This window comes from Haliotis cracherodii, unplaced genomic scaffold (genome assembly GCF_022045235.1).
Source record: "Haliotis cracherodii isolate W230 unplaced genomic scaffold, xgHalCrac1.p SCAF_1, whole genome shotgun sequence".
Lineage (NCBI taxonomy): Eukaryota > Metazoa > Mollusca > Gastropoda > Lepetellida > Haliotidae > Haliotis > Haliotis cracherodii.
The window spans coordinates 79697115-79714791 of record NW_027266264.1 but is presented as its reverse complement, the minus strand read 5'-3'; the positions used below and the strand labels follow the sequence as shown (position 1 = coordinate 79714791).

General features: G+C 41.9%; 1 protein-coding gene and 1 pseudogene across 1 annotated transcript; one reads left to right on the top strand and one right to left on the bottom strand.

Moving 5' to 3' along the window:
- Positions 1-212: 212 nt before the first annotated feature.
- Positions 213-6401, bottom strand: LOC139469388 (uncharacterized; annotated as a pseudogene).
- A 1753-nt stretch (positions 6402-8154) lies between these two features.
- LOC139469379 (probable ribosome biogenesis protein RLP24) lies at positions 8155-16731 on the top strand. Its single transcript, XM_071251543.1, has 5 exons — positions 8155-8266; positions 9355-9541; positions 10892-10955; positions 13914-13996; positions 16234-16731. Exons 1-5 carry the CDS (start codon positions 8186-8188, stop codon positions 16308-16310), a joined length of 492 nt encoding a protein of 163 aa, XP_071107644.1. The 5' UTR covers positions 8155-8185; the 3' UTR covers positions 16311-16731.
- Positions 16732-17677: the final 946 nt, after the last annotated feature.

Here is a 17677-nt window from a genome sequence, read left to right as displayed (position 1 = left end):
GGAAGTCTCTTGTTGCTCTCGCACTGTGGGCACGGGCGTTATCGTGCTGAAACTCGTGGTTGCGACGACGTGCCAAATGAGGTATGGCGTGTGGTCTCAAGACATGCAAAGTATCATCTTTTTAATATGTCTCAAAGTATGTTTACAGTGTTTGGACAAATAAGGTTTCTCATATATCTATCCATGGTGAGGTTTCTTTTGCGGTTCCGTATCTTTCCTCTGTTAACGAATGCGATGTTTCAATGTACAGTAAACTACGTTTATAACGAACACTCTCATAACGAACTGGCCGATATTACGAACTCATTTTTTAGTCCCGGTTATTTGTTGTATATATGCTGTGTATACGCTTATAACGAACTACGGTTATTACGAACTAAAACTAGTGGTCCTTTTGAGTTCGTTATAACCGTAGTTTACTGTAGATACTAACACCGTTATCAAGTGATATACAAACTTGTGAAGCAGGATGTTACATACATGTGGATAATTGATGTTGCCTTACAAACATGAGCAGCAATTCGATCACTGTCGGGGGAATGGTTTCATGTGTAGGTTGTGGCTTCACCGGTTATAATAAGAGGCTGTTCCTCTTCGTTGATCCTGACAGAGAAGACACGTGTTCTGTCGTTGTCGTTTCCGACCCTGGAGACACACAGGAGGCTGATGTAGATGAACGCGAGCATCATGCACAGGAAACTGATGGTCCAGGTGCAACTCTGGAAACATGACATCACACAGTGTACTGATGAGTGAGTGAGTGAGTGAGTGAGTTGGGTTTAACGCCGCTTTGAACATTATTCCAGTTATATCACGGCGTGTCGGCTTAATGTGGGAGGAAAGCCCGAAGTGATGCAGGCCTCAGACGTTTACCACTTCGGTGAAACCCACGAGCACGGGTATGGTGCTGACAAACCTAGAAACATAATTGGGGCGAACCGGAATTCGAACCCACAATCATAGGTTTCTGGCGTGCCTAAGGGACGCAACACTGCACAGCGAATCGCGGCGCCTTAGACGACTGGGCCACCCGTGCCCTCTGTGTACTGATGACGATAGAGGATATAACAATGTTCTATGAAACTGGTAACTAATGTTCTGCCAGTGTTCGGTAATAGCACATTAGCACATTATTTTGTTCACAATTCCGACGGGCCTCTGTTTCAGTGCGCTTTTTAAAACATCTGGACAAAGAGTCATTCTATTATTTAAGAGGGTCCTTAAAAGTATACTGATTGTCAATATGTACGGAAACATGGCATTTCACACAAGTAATGATCTGTCAAGTAGTCTAACCCAAACAGGACTACATATTGCTTGTTGGAACAAATTGTTTTTTTGGCAAAGCCAAACTTTTTTCATGTAACCAACCTGAAACAGAAATACATGATCGGGAACTACTTTTTAAGATCATTTGATCTATATAATAGTAGAAAAAGATTATTACATGAGTGAGTGGGTAGAAGTTTTGTATTTTCAAAGTTCAACTGGAAAAAACAATGGTACTGGCATGATGTTAATTATGATGTCTGTGACAACAATGGCATTACATCATCATTTATAACATCAACAATACTGTTGAGGGTGTGAAATCATGTTTTTATTTGATTTTGCATGAACCCAATAAATATATGGGTGACGTTTAACGGCCATTAAACAGTATTCCTCTTGTAACACGGCGTGTCAGCTTAATGTGGGAGGAATGTCCGAAGTGATGCAGGTCTTAGACGTTTGCCACTTTGGTGAACCCACGAGCACGGGTATGGTGCTGACAAACCTAGAAACATAATCGGGGCGAACCGGAATTCGAACCCACAATCATAGGTTTCTGGCATGTCTGGACGCAACTTTGCACAGCGAATTTTGCAGCACCTTAGACATCTGGGTCATCAGTGCCACAATAGATATGTGAAATATGCGTCGGAGAATTGTATTCATTTGATTGAATATTCAACTTTAAACAGAGGCTGCTTTCTCGCAAGATATTTGAAAACGAAATCCAGTGAAGTAAATCCAAAACCTACTGACCTGTTGGATTATATCCGTCCTGTAGTACAATGACATGTTCAGCGTGTCCTTTCCAAAACGTTATCGGCGGCCATTTGACAGCTGCAAGGCGTGTGACATGGTCTTCAATACATGATCACTTTAGCAGATTATAAATGTTCGGCTTGTTATAGTGTTTCACAGACAAAGGCTATGTTTTGTAAATGCAGGTAATTCCTGAAACTGATGGCAATGCCCCATCTCATCATCATCTTCACAGACTTAATCTTAATCTGCTTCCAAGAGAGGGACTTGAGTTGCCATACGCCATGCTGATGTAGCCATGTTAAGAGAGGGTCTTGAATTGCTATACGCTATGCTGACGGAACCAGGTTTAAGAGAGGGACTTGAGTTGCTATACGCCATGCTGACGGAGCCAGGTTTAAGAGAGGGACTTGAGTTGCTATATGCCATGCTGACGGAGCCATGTTAAGAGAGGGTCTTGAGTTGCTATACGCCATGCTGACGGAGCCAGGTTTAAGAGAGGGACTTGAGTTGCTATATGCCATGCTGACGGAGCCATGTTAAGATAGGGTCTTGAGTTTACATACGCCAATGTGTGTGTCAGTGTGTGTGTGTGTGTGTGTGCGTGTGCGTGCGTGCGTGCGTGCGTGCGTGTGTGTCGTGTGTGTGTGTGTGTGTGTGTGTGTGTGTGTGTGTGTGTGTGTGTGTGTGTGTGTGTGCTTGTCCTAGTCCGGACTAATGCCTATTGTATAGTGCTAGCACACTGAGATACCGCAGTTTAACATAGGTATCTCACTCAGACACAGTATACTAACTCAGAGCCGACCAGCCCCTATTTAGCCCCTAAATGCCGAGCGCCAGACAGGGTCACAATAAGTGCCGTATTTTAACGAAGGCGGAAAAGAGTCACTATTTGTCTTGTCTAGATTGCTTCCATTCAAACGTCGTACTCGGTTACTTACTCGTTTGCGTCTGGGTACGTTGTTTGCAGGTTCCTGCACCACATCAAGAACTGTGTTGTCGCTGAAGCGGAGCCAGCTATTCCGAGAACGCTGATTGTGACGAATATCACAGTTTGGAGTACAATCCATCTGCACATAAAAACAAACACACACGAATGTGAATCATAGCGGTGACTAACTGTCTCTGTCAGAAATACCTCATACTACCGGCAAAAAATATGAGAACTAATGTTTGGCTGTTATGCATTTATCGTTGAGATGTACATTTACAATGCGGTGTCGTTGCGTCTGAACGCAACACATATATTATCACACTGAAATATCAGATCACGCACGCAGAAGCCAAAGTGTGTGTGTGCTCCTTTAGGGGAACTCACATTCAGCAGCCTTATTAAAGGATGATCTTATTTGATTGGTTGATTTTACTAAATTTGAGGTGGTTAATGAGCGATAACCACTTCAGGGCCACTTCACACATCGCGTAATGAGATTTGCACGCGATGACCCAGGCGTGATGTTTTCTGCCATCCGTGAATCGGAGGTAAAGCCTAATTCAAGGTTTTGCCTCCGATTCACAGATGGTAGAAAACGCTTTTTGCGACGTAGCGGCGAGCAGTGTGCCAGGGCAACAATTCTTGACAATGATCGGTATGGGGGCAGTAGCGTCACGGTGTGGGGCTACATCACACATGACAGATGAATACATTTAGCTGTGAATCTACATTTGACTGGCCAGCGATATGTTGACGAGATTTTGTGTCCTATCGTTGATCTATCCGCCAGAATTATCGGCAGAAATTATGAACTGCAACATGACAACGCCAGACAACATCGTTCCGAGATCATCACCGATTATCGCCGACGAGAAGGCATATGGACACTGTACTGGCCCGTTAAGTGTCCCTGACAAGTCGCCAATCTGTGGGATGTACGCCAGAGACCCCCCAACGTGGCCCAGCTTAGGATGCTCTTCGGGCGGAATGGCGGACAATACCAAGGGCAACCATATGCAATTTCACCAACAGTATGCCATCGTGCGTGTATCGCCTAACATGGTGGACACACCAGATATCTATCTACACCTATGTATCGTCATTACCCCTTCACTTTCATTTTATCAGCTGTTATATTCTTATCGGTAGTATGGTCCATACTACTATACATGAGAGGCTCCATAAGTGGGCCACGGAAGCCATGACAAGCCAGGTGCATTTTAGAATGTGCACTGCTAAGGAAGATACTTTATTTATACGATTGAAAGACGTTTACATGAATTTGTATTTTCATTATGAAAATGTACCTTTTTGTCTGATGTGACTTACTTTGTGATTAAGGGCATGTGTGGTCGTGTCGCATACGGCGTCGCAACTCTGATTTACGCATTCTTAAGGAGTGCCAAAAACCTATAACCGAGGGTGTGAGTCCCTGTTAGATTATGTTTCTAGGATTGTCAGCACCATATCTATGCTCGTGGGTTTCACAAAGGTGTAAACGTCTAAGACCAGCATCATTTCGGACTTTCAGCCACATAAAGCGGACACGCCGCGATATCATTGCATACTGTTCAATGTGACGTTAAACCCAACTCACTACTCGCGTGATTTCACGCTTCGCAACACACTCACGGTTTGTTTTCCCAGCAGCAGTGGGTGGACAAGGACACGATGTTCCACGCCGACACGACACCACAAGCGTACAGGAGAAAGTCGCAGAACACGTTAAGGATGGCGTCAGTCTGGAGAAAATACAAATCAACAATAGATACCTCTAAACAATCTGCCGGACTTCTTGCCTGTTTGGGGACAATTTCAGGAATGGCTTGTGGCGTTCTTTGGAAGTTCTTTGGCGCCAACGTTCTTAAATGAATAGGACGACTGGATTAACAAGGTGACACATACACCTTACAGCTTGTGTTGTGCTTGCTGTGTCTAAAAAATAATGAATAACTCAAGAAAGGCTAGCACTTAGCATGAAATAGTTTGAAAATATTAGAAACTAGATTTACATCCACTGTTGTCAACCGGGTATTGAATAAGAGATGGCCTAGAAATAACTTGAGTCGTTTCCTTTTTGAGAGGGAGCTGTTTGTTTGTGTCGGGACAGAATCGTTGCACATCATTATCAGAGAGCACAACATTTTCTAGTGAGGATTGCAACAACTATATGTACTGATGCCCCCTCAGCGTCAAAGACGTCGTTTGACGACTGAAGAATTAAACAGATACATAAGCATGCTTGAAACTGGTCAGCACAACGTCACGTTGCAAATGTCTTTGGTGTCAGTCAAAGTGTGATCAGCAGAGCATGGAATCGGTACCGGGCTACCCAGCGACATGTAGGTGATCGACAGCGTTCCACCACACAGCGGGAAGTCAGATTTCTACTGATTACAGCAAGACGCCATCACGTCGTGACTGCCATCACACTTAGAAATGACCTGCAGAATGCCAGTGGCGAATACGTTTCTCTTCAAAAAGTGCGTAATCGTCTCCGTAAGACTGGTCTCCGGTCACGGGGCTCCAGTACTTCTCACTAATGTATCGAGATACTGTTTAGACTTCAAAGGTCGCCGTGCCCGACTTGGCGTAGACAAGAAGAAAGATTTCAGGATTCCAATATCGCTATGACCGCTCTGGAAGGGGCTCAATGTTGATTTGGGGTGGAATCGGTAGAGCTGGAAGAACCGATCTTCTGGTCTTTCAGCGGGGTACACTGACGGGTGTGCGCTGCAGGGTTGACATTCTGGGCGTGTACGTGAGACCTTATGCTGGTGCAACGGACCGGACATCATCCTCATGAACGATAACGCATGACCTTTGTCGTGCCAGGGTCGTAGATGCCTACTTTGGGCAGATGATTGTCCGCGTGGAGTGGCCAGCACGCCTCCATAGTTACACACAGTTTGACGTATTCCCTTTTAAAGTGGGGTCCTTAGTTAACTTTGAGTAGTATATTTGCGAGTCCTGGTAACAATAAATAAATTACAAAGGATGTGTTAGTGAGTAAGTGAGTGTTTGCGTTGGGGAAGTGAGTGATTGCGTTGGGGTGGGTGAGTGCGTTAGGGACTGAGTGAGTGCTTTGGGGAAGTGAGTGATTGCGTTGGGGGTTGGTGAGTGCATTGGGGTGGGGTGGGGGTGGGGTAGGGGATGGGGGATAGCCTGGTAGACTTACGTAATGAAGCACATTTCCATTCTGGTCTGTTATTGGAGGTAAACACTTTGCCTCACGTCCCCGCATTATCAGAACGCTGAGGATGCAGAATCCCGCCACAAAACACGTGAAGATGTGCAGCAGCGTCAACGTCCAGCGACAACATGGTCTGTCATCACGTCGCCTGCTGTTGTGTGTTCGCTGCATTATTCTAATGTGACATTACAACACAAATACTGGTATGGCAGTGCACACCTACCTGCCTGTGTGTCCAATGTACTTCGGCTATCAGCGGGATATAATCAACAGGGTGTAATCAAAATGTGTTCCACCAAGTATGTGTCGTTTTTTTAGGTGCACCTACGTGCACGTGTTTGCATCCACAGTTAGATATGGAAACTTCTGTTAAACCCCTGGTATAACGGAACATCATGCTCTACTGTGTGACGTCAAATGTTTACAAATATTAGATGCATTTTGGTTCGTTGTTTACGTAATTTGTATATATTTTGTCACAACTACAAAAACTAAAAAATATTGTCAGGTCATGTCGACATGTATCCCTAGCGTATGCTTGTTGTGTTATCTGATTACATCGTCGTTGTCTATCAAGGGGATCTTAACGGGTTTGAAGTACACACCAGCAGGAATGGTTGCCATATAGGCATGACTACTGACAGTACACAGCCTTAATAGTACCCCATGATCGGGTGTTGTGCTTTCAGATAACCCATCACACTGACTTTGAAAATAATACTTTTTAATTTGATCTTACTGGGGCCTTTCCACTACATAAATAATAACAGGAAGATTTTCCATAAATAGCTACGGCTGATTAGTCAGTAGTTCGTCACATTTGAGAGAGGGGCAGCGATTATTATTATTTCATATTGTCAGGCTTCGTACCCCTAGAACTGACGTACCCCAATAAAAAAGTGTAACCCTAAAAATATGACACTTTCGTTTATAAAACAATTTATTGTCGTTGGATTATATGTTTCCAAACTTACTTTTCAAACGACCATGTTTATCGCGATTTTTTTTTTGCTGTAACGAATCGTGTGATGTCACAGTGGAGCAGTCCATTCTTCTAGGTCTGGGACGGGTAATTAACCCGGGTACTCGGATCGGGTGGGTACTGAGTAGGACCCGGGTACCCACATGACTACCCGGACCCGTGGTTAGTCACGTGATATATTGTTTAATGACTAAAAAATTTCTAAAACTCTATGTTTAAACTACAAGTCACTTATGTTCTCAGTTCTTCCTGACTACTACGCCCATTCCTTCTGACTTTTATATGTTTAAGAAAACCTTCAGTTAACGTCAGTGTATACACCAGATCGTTTCATACATATGTATCTAATCACATATTTTACCAGAGCTACGGTCAAACTTTTCCCAATCGGACAGTTTGTACCTACCTCTTGAGATCTACAGCGGGTACCCGGGTAGGGTCGGGTAATAGGGGGGTGGGTACCCGGGTGGTAAATGTGGACTCGCCCGAGCCCTACATTCTACGCATAAGGATAGAGGAGAAACACACGCTGATGAGATTTCATATTAAAAGCAAATTTATCACCACGCCATCATTGCATTCACATTCATCAAGTCAACCAGCATTCTCTTTAACATTCACGACAATATACACATACATACAACTATCATCGACACAACACATCGCAGTAAAACAACAAACGATGCTCAATCACAGCATAGTCTGGCCCAGACGTTTATTGTTGTTTTTTTAAGACTAGCCTGGGTCAACAGATAAACCCCGAATGTTGTTCTTCTTCAAATAACAAATCGCCCCTATGCATTTACATTATATGTTGTTTACATCTAAGTCTAAGTTAATATTCTATATAATGTAATTCATTGCTTACTGCATTGGGTTGCGAATTGTCATACACCCCTTACCTCCGCGTTCAACTCAATAGTCAAGGTAGGTAACTCTTCTTTGCCAATATTCAAGTTTTATCCAATCAGAAGAGAGATTCTCCTTTACCCCGAGACTTTCCTTTACATCAACACACGCAACACGAGGGGTTGCGAACGTCAAGATGCGTCTTGAAAAGTGTTATTACTGCTCATCTACTGTGTATCCCGGTCACGGAATACAGTTTGTGAGGAACGATTGTAAGGTTTGTAACTCCAGACACGGTATGAAGTCCAAGAATGTTAGGTGTCATGAAATATTTACGTTTGTACGAAGTCGGGCAGATCGGCTTGTGAAAGAGGCCGCTGAAGCAGGAAAGAGATGTTACTGAAACAACGGACCCATTTAGGAATAGACAATATATAAGTCCCGTGTTTCAGCAGCTTGTGTTGTCATACTACCTGTTTTTGTTTATTCTGTTACGTAATGCCCTCTACCCGTCCCCCTATTACCCGACCCTGTCCGTAGTCCTCAGGAGATTAAATGACCATAAAAGTCCAGTTACCACCATTGCCAAGCTAGGCTGGAATTTCAAGGCTCAATCCTAGTGCCACCAGTGGCTATTACATGTTATGTCACTCATATTAAGTTATTGACCAGTCAGATTCCACCTTTCATATCACTTGCACCGAAATCTGCACGGCATTCACCATGTTATTTATGAAGATGATGTTCATTTCATTGTGCGATTTTGATTGGACTATGCATAGATTCGTTCATCCAGCCAAAATATAAATGAAATTACAGCTGATGCGGGCAAGGGTGGAAACATGACTTTTATTGTCAGTTAACATTACCTACGGAAGATGGAAAAGTGCATGTGTAGCAGTGCTCAACCAGTACATAATGTTCACCAAATGAATTTCAAAGTTAAACATATCTAAGGGACAGGTGGCGGTCGGGTAGCCTAGTGATTAGGGCGTTCGATCGTCACGTCGAGGACCTGGGTTCGATACCTGACATGGGTACAATGTGTGAAGCCCATTTCTGGTGTCCCCCGCCATGATATTGCCAGAATAATGCCATAAAACCATACTCACTCACTCTAAGGGACAGGGCTGTCTCTTGTTATGAAAACTGTTTCAACAAACCTTGCAGAGGTCTCCAATACTTACCTTGGCTGCTGACAGTTTACTTGGAAGGTTTGAGAATCATTTGTTTTGAGGATTTGATAAGAGATAGAATTTTTTCATCTCAGACTTTATCAGATTTCCCTTCTTAATCCTACACTTTAACGGCGTGAAGACCAGTTAGACACATGTCCATTTAATGAATTAATTCTTGTGTTTTCAGGTTTTTAGATTCTGTCGATCAAAATGTCACAAAGCATTTCAGAAGAAGAGAAACCCCAGAAAAGCTCCATGGACTAAGGCATTCAGGAAGGCGCATGGCAAAGAGCTTACAATCGACCCGTCATTGGAGTTTGAAAAGAGAAGAAATGTTCCTGTTAAATATGACCGAGAACTTTGGCAAAACACAGGTGAGCTATTACTCTAACACTGGAGGGCAATGGGCCCATTGGTCACAGGTGTGCTCAGGGGCGGTCGGGTAGCCTAGTGGTTAAAGCGTTCGCTCATCACGCCGAAGACCCGGGTTTGATTCCCGACATGGGTACAATGTGTGAAGCCCATTTCTGGTGTCCCTTGCCGTGATATTGCTGGAATATTGCTAAAAGCGGCGTAAAATCTCACTCACTCACAAGTGTGCTCTGGCCAAGCCAGGAATGCCGGGGTTCGGATTTAGATTTGACCTGACAGTGATCCTTGGATCTTATAGCACCTTTCATGTCTACCTGGGTTTTACAAGATAATGTCAATGTTATTGTCAAATTAACTTCAAACCTGAATTATCTGTGGCTGTCAAGTAGAATGAAGGAGTGAGTAAGTAAGCTCGAATTTAACATCACACCATCACGCAGCCATATAGCAACATCATCAAAGCAATCTTCACCCTAAACCCAGCATAGGTTAATAAACTATAGGGTCTTCAGCAACCAGTGCTTGCTGAAAAGGCGACTAGGCTTGTCGTAAGAGGTGACTAACAGGATTTGGTGGTCAGGCTCGCTGACTTGGTTGAAGCATGTCAATGATCCCAATTACGTGGATCGATGCTAATGATATCAATCACTGGATTGTCTGGTCCGGACTCGATTATTTGCAGACCACCATCATATAGCTTGAATATTGCTGAGTGCGGCATTAAACAACAAACTGAACCCCCCCAAAATAAACTATAGTCTGTGTGTAATGTAGAAGAAGTAGCCACATACACCGGTACCTTGCTAACAACTAATTTTTCTGTGCTGAAGCACTTTGTTCTAAATTGAAGTAAGAGGTATCTAAGCTACAGTTAAGACTACCTCAAATTTTAAAACAGGTTCATCTCCTATACGGAGATGCATGTACAATAAGCTGGATAATTGAGGATGATTTTTGTTCAACGGCCATTCAGCAACCAGGGCAATCGAAGGGAGATAATTCATGTCCATCTGCCTACTGAATACTTGCAGCCCTTAAACTATAACACCACCAACTGGAGCAAAGTACATGCACATGTATTTTACTTTTTATCAATATTTAGCAAAGTAAGCTGTTAATGATTGTTTAATGATAAAATGCCACATCAGCATCTGCCACAGCCTTTGACATGTGGGTGATCAAACTGTCAAACCACATACCACGTTCATTTCATAAACTTTGACTTTGTAGGCTTTTGTTGCTTATGTAAGCTGCACTTTCTTGACTAAAATGAATTTTACATCTGATTTTTTACTATCAGACTATACGACTTGAAGCAACTGTTTATTTCTTGCATGTACTGTTTACTCCAGTGAAAGCCATGCAGAGAATTGGGGAGATCAGGTCACGAAGGGAGAGACAGTTTGTTAAAAACAGGTAAGTTGCATCTCTTTGTGTTCCAGGTGGGGGAGGGACGATGGGGTCTGATGGTTAAAGTGATTGCTTGTCACGCAAAAGACCCATGTTTGATTCCCTTCATGCGTACACTGTCTGAAGCCCATTTCTGGTGTCCCCTCCCGTGATATTGCTGGAATATGCTTCAGATGTTGTTTTTTTAAACATTCTTTCTTTGATCTTAATCATAATAATAATCATTGTTAATAATGAGGATTAGGGAAAAGCAAACTTTGCCACTGACATGAGTGTCATCAGAACGATGTAACACGAACATTTAGAATAACATAGCACATATGTAAGCTGACCAATTGTAAGTTTGTGAACAGGTGCATTCGGTCTGTTTAATTAATGACTTATGTTTTTCTTTACCACCAGTGATTGCTATGTTTCTCAGAATAATAACCCAGATTCAGATTGTAACGAAACAGGGAGAAACAATAGTTATATGTTTCATGTCTGTCTTAACAAGGGGACAGTAGTACAGACAGGAACTTCGGGTGTCACTTATCACCGATGGATATAGATGCATTGCAAAGTGAACACATGACAATTTGATACATGATATGCTTAGCCTTGTCGCAATTCATGTGTCAGTTCAAAAGTACTCAATTCAGCAATTCAATCAACCAGTCTGATAACTATTTAGCTTAGCGCTACATTTTTGCCTATCAAACAAAATGCTAAATCTGATTTTTGTATTGGTTGATGTAAGTGGTGCGAGATTGGTCTGAGGGGTCACACGCTGTGACTTGGGTGGATGAGGGTTATCGTACTTCAATGGTGTGAGATGAGGCTTGACTTGGGTGGATGAGGGTTCTCGTACCTCAATGGTGTGAGATAAGGCTTGACTTGGGTGGATGAGGGTTCTCGTACCTCAATGGTGTGAGATGAGGCTTGACTTGGGTGGATGAGGGTTCTCGTACCTAAATGGTGTGAGATGAGGCTTGACTTGGGTGGATGAGGGTTATCGTACTTCAATGGTGTGAGATGAGGCTTGACTTAGGTGGATGAGGGTTCTCGTACCTAAATGGTGTGAGACATGGCTGATAATATCAATTTTGATTTGACTGGTCCAGACATGTTTATTTACTGGCCATAGTACAGGTTGAGTATAGCTGCCTGCAGCATGAGACAACTAACAGAATACATACAGTCAAGTCTCATTATCCAACATGGTCGGTTGTATAAAATTATGTCGGACTAACTAGCATATCAGATAAACAATTTTGTAGTGTCAGCGTTCGTGATTGAAAATCGGACAACTACACTGTAGATAATGGGCAGATGACCATGGCGACGGTGATCACTGTTGGATTAACGGGACTGATTAATGAGTTATTTCGGTAATTCGTTGCAACTAAGGTATGCCAGAGTGCAAGGTGGTCAGATTAACAGGTCTAAAGAGCACTGATTTGACCGGCTCACATCATTAGTGTTTGATAAAGCCTTTTTATTGATTAAGGAGACTTGACTGCTAATGTTTCATAAGTTTATATTTCAGTAACTTGTAATAGTAGATTAGGATATTTAGAATGATGCATTAATGATAGGAAAAAGGAATGTGTTTCATCCAGGGGTCCGGAAAATTTAAGATCCCAATCGGACATTTGCATTTAGGCCACGTCCCCTTCAAATAGCTTATTTTTGCACGACTTTTCACACACATTACAAGTTGATACGTACAGTGTTCCCTCGTTATTGCGCGTTTCGGTTATAGTGCACAGTAAAGCATAGCTCCCAAAATATACTAACATTTTAAAAAAACCTCAAGTTTTCCAATGACAGAATGTTTTCCCCCATCTCAGAAAACATTATCAACTGATCATCGCGATCACGTAACACCGGAAATACCAGTCAACAAATCTGAACTGAAGTACGCAATTTAATCCTATCATTATAATATCTGGTGATAAAAAAAATTGTTCATTGTTTATCTGGACTAGAGTTTGCAATATATTTGATTAATTTTATTCAATATTTCATTCAATAATTACAATGATGTCTAAAATAATTTTGGCGAAATCATATGCGAAGTGATTGGTAGATTGCACAACCCACCGTTATTTACAGCAACCACGATCAGATTACCGCTACTGACGCCTTGAAACAAACTTTTGTTGCAAGAGAATGAATACGCATATCATAAAAGCTGTACCATGACTCGCTAAAAGTCATATTTGAGGCAGTTTGACTATTAAATGTCAACATAACGTTTTCGCAATCGAAAATACATGTAGCGCGGGAAGTCCCTATGGTGACTGGTCAAAATCGTTACATACGTCAAAAAATATCCTGCATACCATCTGTACCAAGTGCTACGCTTGTGGTTCTTATAATTTTAAGTATATGTGGTGGAAACTGCAACTAAAATAACACGATAATGGAATATATATTTCCTGATAAAATAATAATTTCAGATCAAAATTCTTTGAAGTTGTATCATTGGGTACGTTTTGACTGAATCACTGGGAGGAAACGTGTGCACAGCTGATTGCTATTTCCGGCTTAGTTTACGAGAAAATACACACGGTAATCTTAATCTCTGCATATAAAACAATGCCTTGGAGAGCAGGAAATACATTTTAAATGGTAAATCATCATAACTAGTGATGTTTTATATCAAATTTCATACTTTTATTGACTAAGTTTGTTATACCTGTTTATTCACCTGAATTCGCTGAAGAGATACGATAACGCTCATCAATTATTTGGACCCTGAGGGTAGCGTTGTTTGTTTTTTAAAATGTCCGGTAAGAAATATTTTAAACCGGACATTTGAGATTCCCAATCGGACATGTCCGGCGCACATGACCGTTTCCAGACCCCTGGTTTCATCACATTGTGGAGCACATCATGTTTCAAAGTGTTTTGATGATTTATTAGTTCACAAGAGTTTGTTTCGGTGCGAATGTTTTTTATGTATTTTTGTGTTTGTAGGTTAAAGAAGGGTAAGGAGCTAAGGAAGGAGGCCGACATCAAGGAGGTTGAGAAGAATATCCATCTTATTAAGTCACCAGCAGGTATGTATATAGCAGACTTCTCACTGGGCATGGGAAGCAGAGAAGTTGGGTAGCTCAGTGACAGGATAGTTCTGTATCTCTACAGCTGACCCCTCAGTGACAGGATAGTTCTGTATCTCTATAGCTGATCCCTCAGTGACAGGATAGTTCTGTATCTCTACAGCTGATCCCTCAGTGACAGGATAGTTCTGTATCTCTACAGCTGGTCCCTCAGTGACAGGATAGTTCTGTATCTCTACAGCTGATCCCTCAGTGACAGGATAGTTCTGTATCTCTACAGCTGGTCCCTCAGTGACAGGATAGTACTGTATCTCTACAGCTGGTCCCTCAGTGACAGGATAGTTCTGTATCTCTACAGCTGATCGCTCAGTGAAAGGATAGTTCTGTATCTCTACAGCTGATCCCTCAGTGGCAGGATAGTTCTGTATCTCTACAGCTGGTCCCTCAGTGACAGGATAATTCTGTATCTCTACAGCTGATCCCTCAGTGACAGGATAGTTCTGTATCTCTACAGCTGATCCCTCAGTGACAGGATAGTTCTGTATCTCTATAGCTGATCCCTCAGTGACAGGATAGTTCTGTATCTCTATAGCTGATCCCTCAGTGACAGGATAGTTCTGTATCTCTACAGCTGATCCCTCAGTGACCGGGTAGTTCTGTATCTCTATAGCTTATCTCTCAGTGACAGGATAGTTCTGTATCTCTACCGCTGATCCCTCAGTGACAGGATAGTTCTGTATCTCTACAGATGGTCCCTCAATGACAGGATAGTTCTGTATCTCCACAGCGGATCACTCAGTGACAGGATAGTTCTGTATCTCTACAGCTGGTCCCTCAGTGACAGGATAGTTCTGTATCTCTACAGCTGATCCCTCAGTGACAGGATAGTTCTGTATCTCTACAGCTGATCTCTCAGTGACAGGATAGTTCTGTATCTCTACAGCTGATCCCTCAGTGACAGGATAGTTCTGTATCTCTACAGCTGATCCCTCAGTGACAGGATAGTTCTGTATCTCTATAGCTGATCCCTCAGTGGCAGGATAGTTCTGTATCTCTACATCAATCTCTCAGTGACAGGATAGTTCTGTATCTACATCAGTCTTTCAATGGCAGGATAGTTCTGTATCTCTACATCTGATCTCTTTGGAGGAGCCTTCTCAGTGTTAGAGTAGTTACGTATCTTTACTGCAAACCACAGTGGCAGGGTAGTTATGTATCTCTCAAGCAGACCTCTCTGTGGGTATTGGTACCGGGGTTGTTATATAACTCTACAGAAGACCTTTCAGCGGAAATTGGTGACTGGGTAGTTATTAATCTGTTGAGAAGCCCTGTCAGTGGCTATGGGAGACAGCCCAGTTAACTGTATGACATCTGGCTCATGCTTATTTAAAAACAGATCTGTTAAAGGGGCTTAACTCTGTAAGATAAGTGGAAGCTGAATACATCCTTTTTCAGATATAGTTCACTTGCAACTGTTTAAAGGTACATATTTTTTCAATAGTGTTGAATGACATAATTTCAATTAAACACATTTATAAGTTGTGAAATAAATCATAAGCATGTTAAAAGTGGGAAAACCGATCATTGAATCGTATACTGATTGTACAAAATAAGCAAATACAGAATTAGTGTTGAAGAAAGTTTGCTGATTTCTTTAATAATAGATGCTTCATATGAACAAGGCGAGATGAAATTATGATATCTTTGGTGGGTCACTACTTCACCAGGAAGCGATCCAAATCAGGCTTCAAACGTGATGGCATGTCAGTCATAGGCTTCCTTTGTTTTCAGTCACTATATCAGGGTTAGAACTTAACACTAGTCCACTGGCCGCTGGCTTATACAAACAACCCAATTTCCCCATTGTTTTCATCGAACAAGGGTGTTATTACTTTACCTGAGCTAGTGAAGCTTTTGAGTTTAATTCGAACCCTGCACTGTATACCTGGGAGAATGACTTCCTACTTTATAGATTATGTGATTCTCTGTGTGACCATTCCATGTCAGAATAGACCCCCAACATCTTGTGCTTTTTGTAAGAGATGGATCAGCTGCTCAGACTTGGAGACTTGGATTGGGGCCACTGTACCTTGACTGTGTGGTACCTTGCTCACAATATCAATTACTGTTTGTCTAGTCCTGACATTTATTCATAAGTTGTCATATTATTGAGTGAGGTGTTAAAAACACAAGCAGGGTTGTGTGATGACTGACTGTGAGATGCTGGTCTGTTGCAGCTCGGTTGGCACAGAAGGAGAAGAAGCTGGTGGAGGTGATCGTGGAGGATGATGATGAGGTCATGGAGGAGAACTAACAGGGCACGTCAGTGTCTGCACACAGGATACAGAGATTTCATTACATGCAGCTTATAAACATACAAAGTCAAGGTTGACTTTTGGTATCCCAAAGTGGCTTTGTTCACATAACTGACATGGTTTTTTGAGGAAGACAATTTTCATCCGTTCAGGATGCTAACTCTTCAGATGAGAGAGGTATTTGCGAATTTTAAATTCACAACTTCACTGTAACAAGATCCTATATTTTGAAATATAATGAATACTATGCTCATTTATTTGTTGGTAACCATGAAGCAAGTTTAATCTTTGTAATGTTTTGACAATTTCTTGGTGCAATTTTGCTTGTTTTGCAACCAATGTTAGATCACTCTCTGAAACAAGTTCTACTACCATGGAAACAATTGTGTGGGCAAGTTAAAATTAGGTTAACTGGAAATCAGGATATTGAGCATTGCCAGGGTCAAGGCTGTGTTGCTCTGGTGCATCATAACAGTGTATGCAACATATGGCTCGTGAGGCTTAGGACAAACTTTTATATGCATTGTTCTTTGCCACTTGTGTGGTCATGAATAAATTATCACAGTACAAAGTTGTCTGTCTTGTTTCTGTTGGTCACACCGATGAAGTTAGTCACTGTAAAGGTTGCTTGTAAAGATATAGCCCTTTTAAGAAGCTTGTTGCATGTTAATTAAGTGATATCTTTTGAATCCGGAAGGCAACATTCATCGGATGCTGCTCACAAGATCCATCGCTTGTTTGTCTGATCCTCAATTATTTAAATGCCTCCGCCATATACTGTGTTCAACAACAAACAAGAACATGTTTTAGGAATTTTAATTTTGCATTTCGTTTTAAATTTAAAGTAATCATTAACCTACCATAATTATGTCATTGTGATCAATGTTTATTAGTCTGGTTATTGGGGTCAGAAATGTTCCACCTATTCTACGGAAGTCTGTAAATAATCAAGTCTGGACCAAACAATCTAGTTATTTACGCATTTGGGATACCATGACATTTATCAAACAAGTCACCGAGCCTGGTCACCTGATCCCGTTAGTTGCTGAAGACGTATTCTAACCCAGATCTTCTCGAGTCCAGAAATAGAGTATGCAATGGGCTTTTTGATAACCCCTGGAATGACGAAACTTTAAATGGCACATATCACCTACTTTCTTTGTTACACAAAGCGTTGCTGAATAGTTTATCAGCTTAAATTGTTTTGACCTAATATTCAGTATATAAGCTACCTTTCCTTCTGAGTGCACAGGGTACAGTCATCGTGCAATGGATAGAGTGTGGCTGACAAAGAAGTTTCTGTTCAGTAATGCAGGCACTTGACTAATATCTAAGTCGTTGCAAAAAGTATGTAATATTCACATGG

Bases quoted from the DNA above. Each gene is read 5' to 3' on its own strand.
- LOC139469379 (XM_071251543.1), top strand. From the start codon at position 8,186: ATGCGTCTTGAAAAGTGTTATTACTGCTCATCTACTGTGTATCCCGGT. The intron at 10,956-13,913 runs GTAAGTTGCATC...TTGTGTTTGTAG, and splicing joins AGACAGTTTGTTAAAAACAG to GTTAAAGAAGGGTAAGGAGC. The intron at 13,997-16,233 runs GTATGTATATAG...GGTCTGTTGCAG, and splicing joins TCTTATTAAGTCACCAGCAG to CTCGGTTGGCACAGAAGGAG.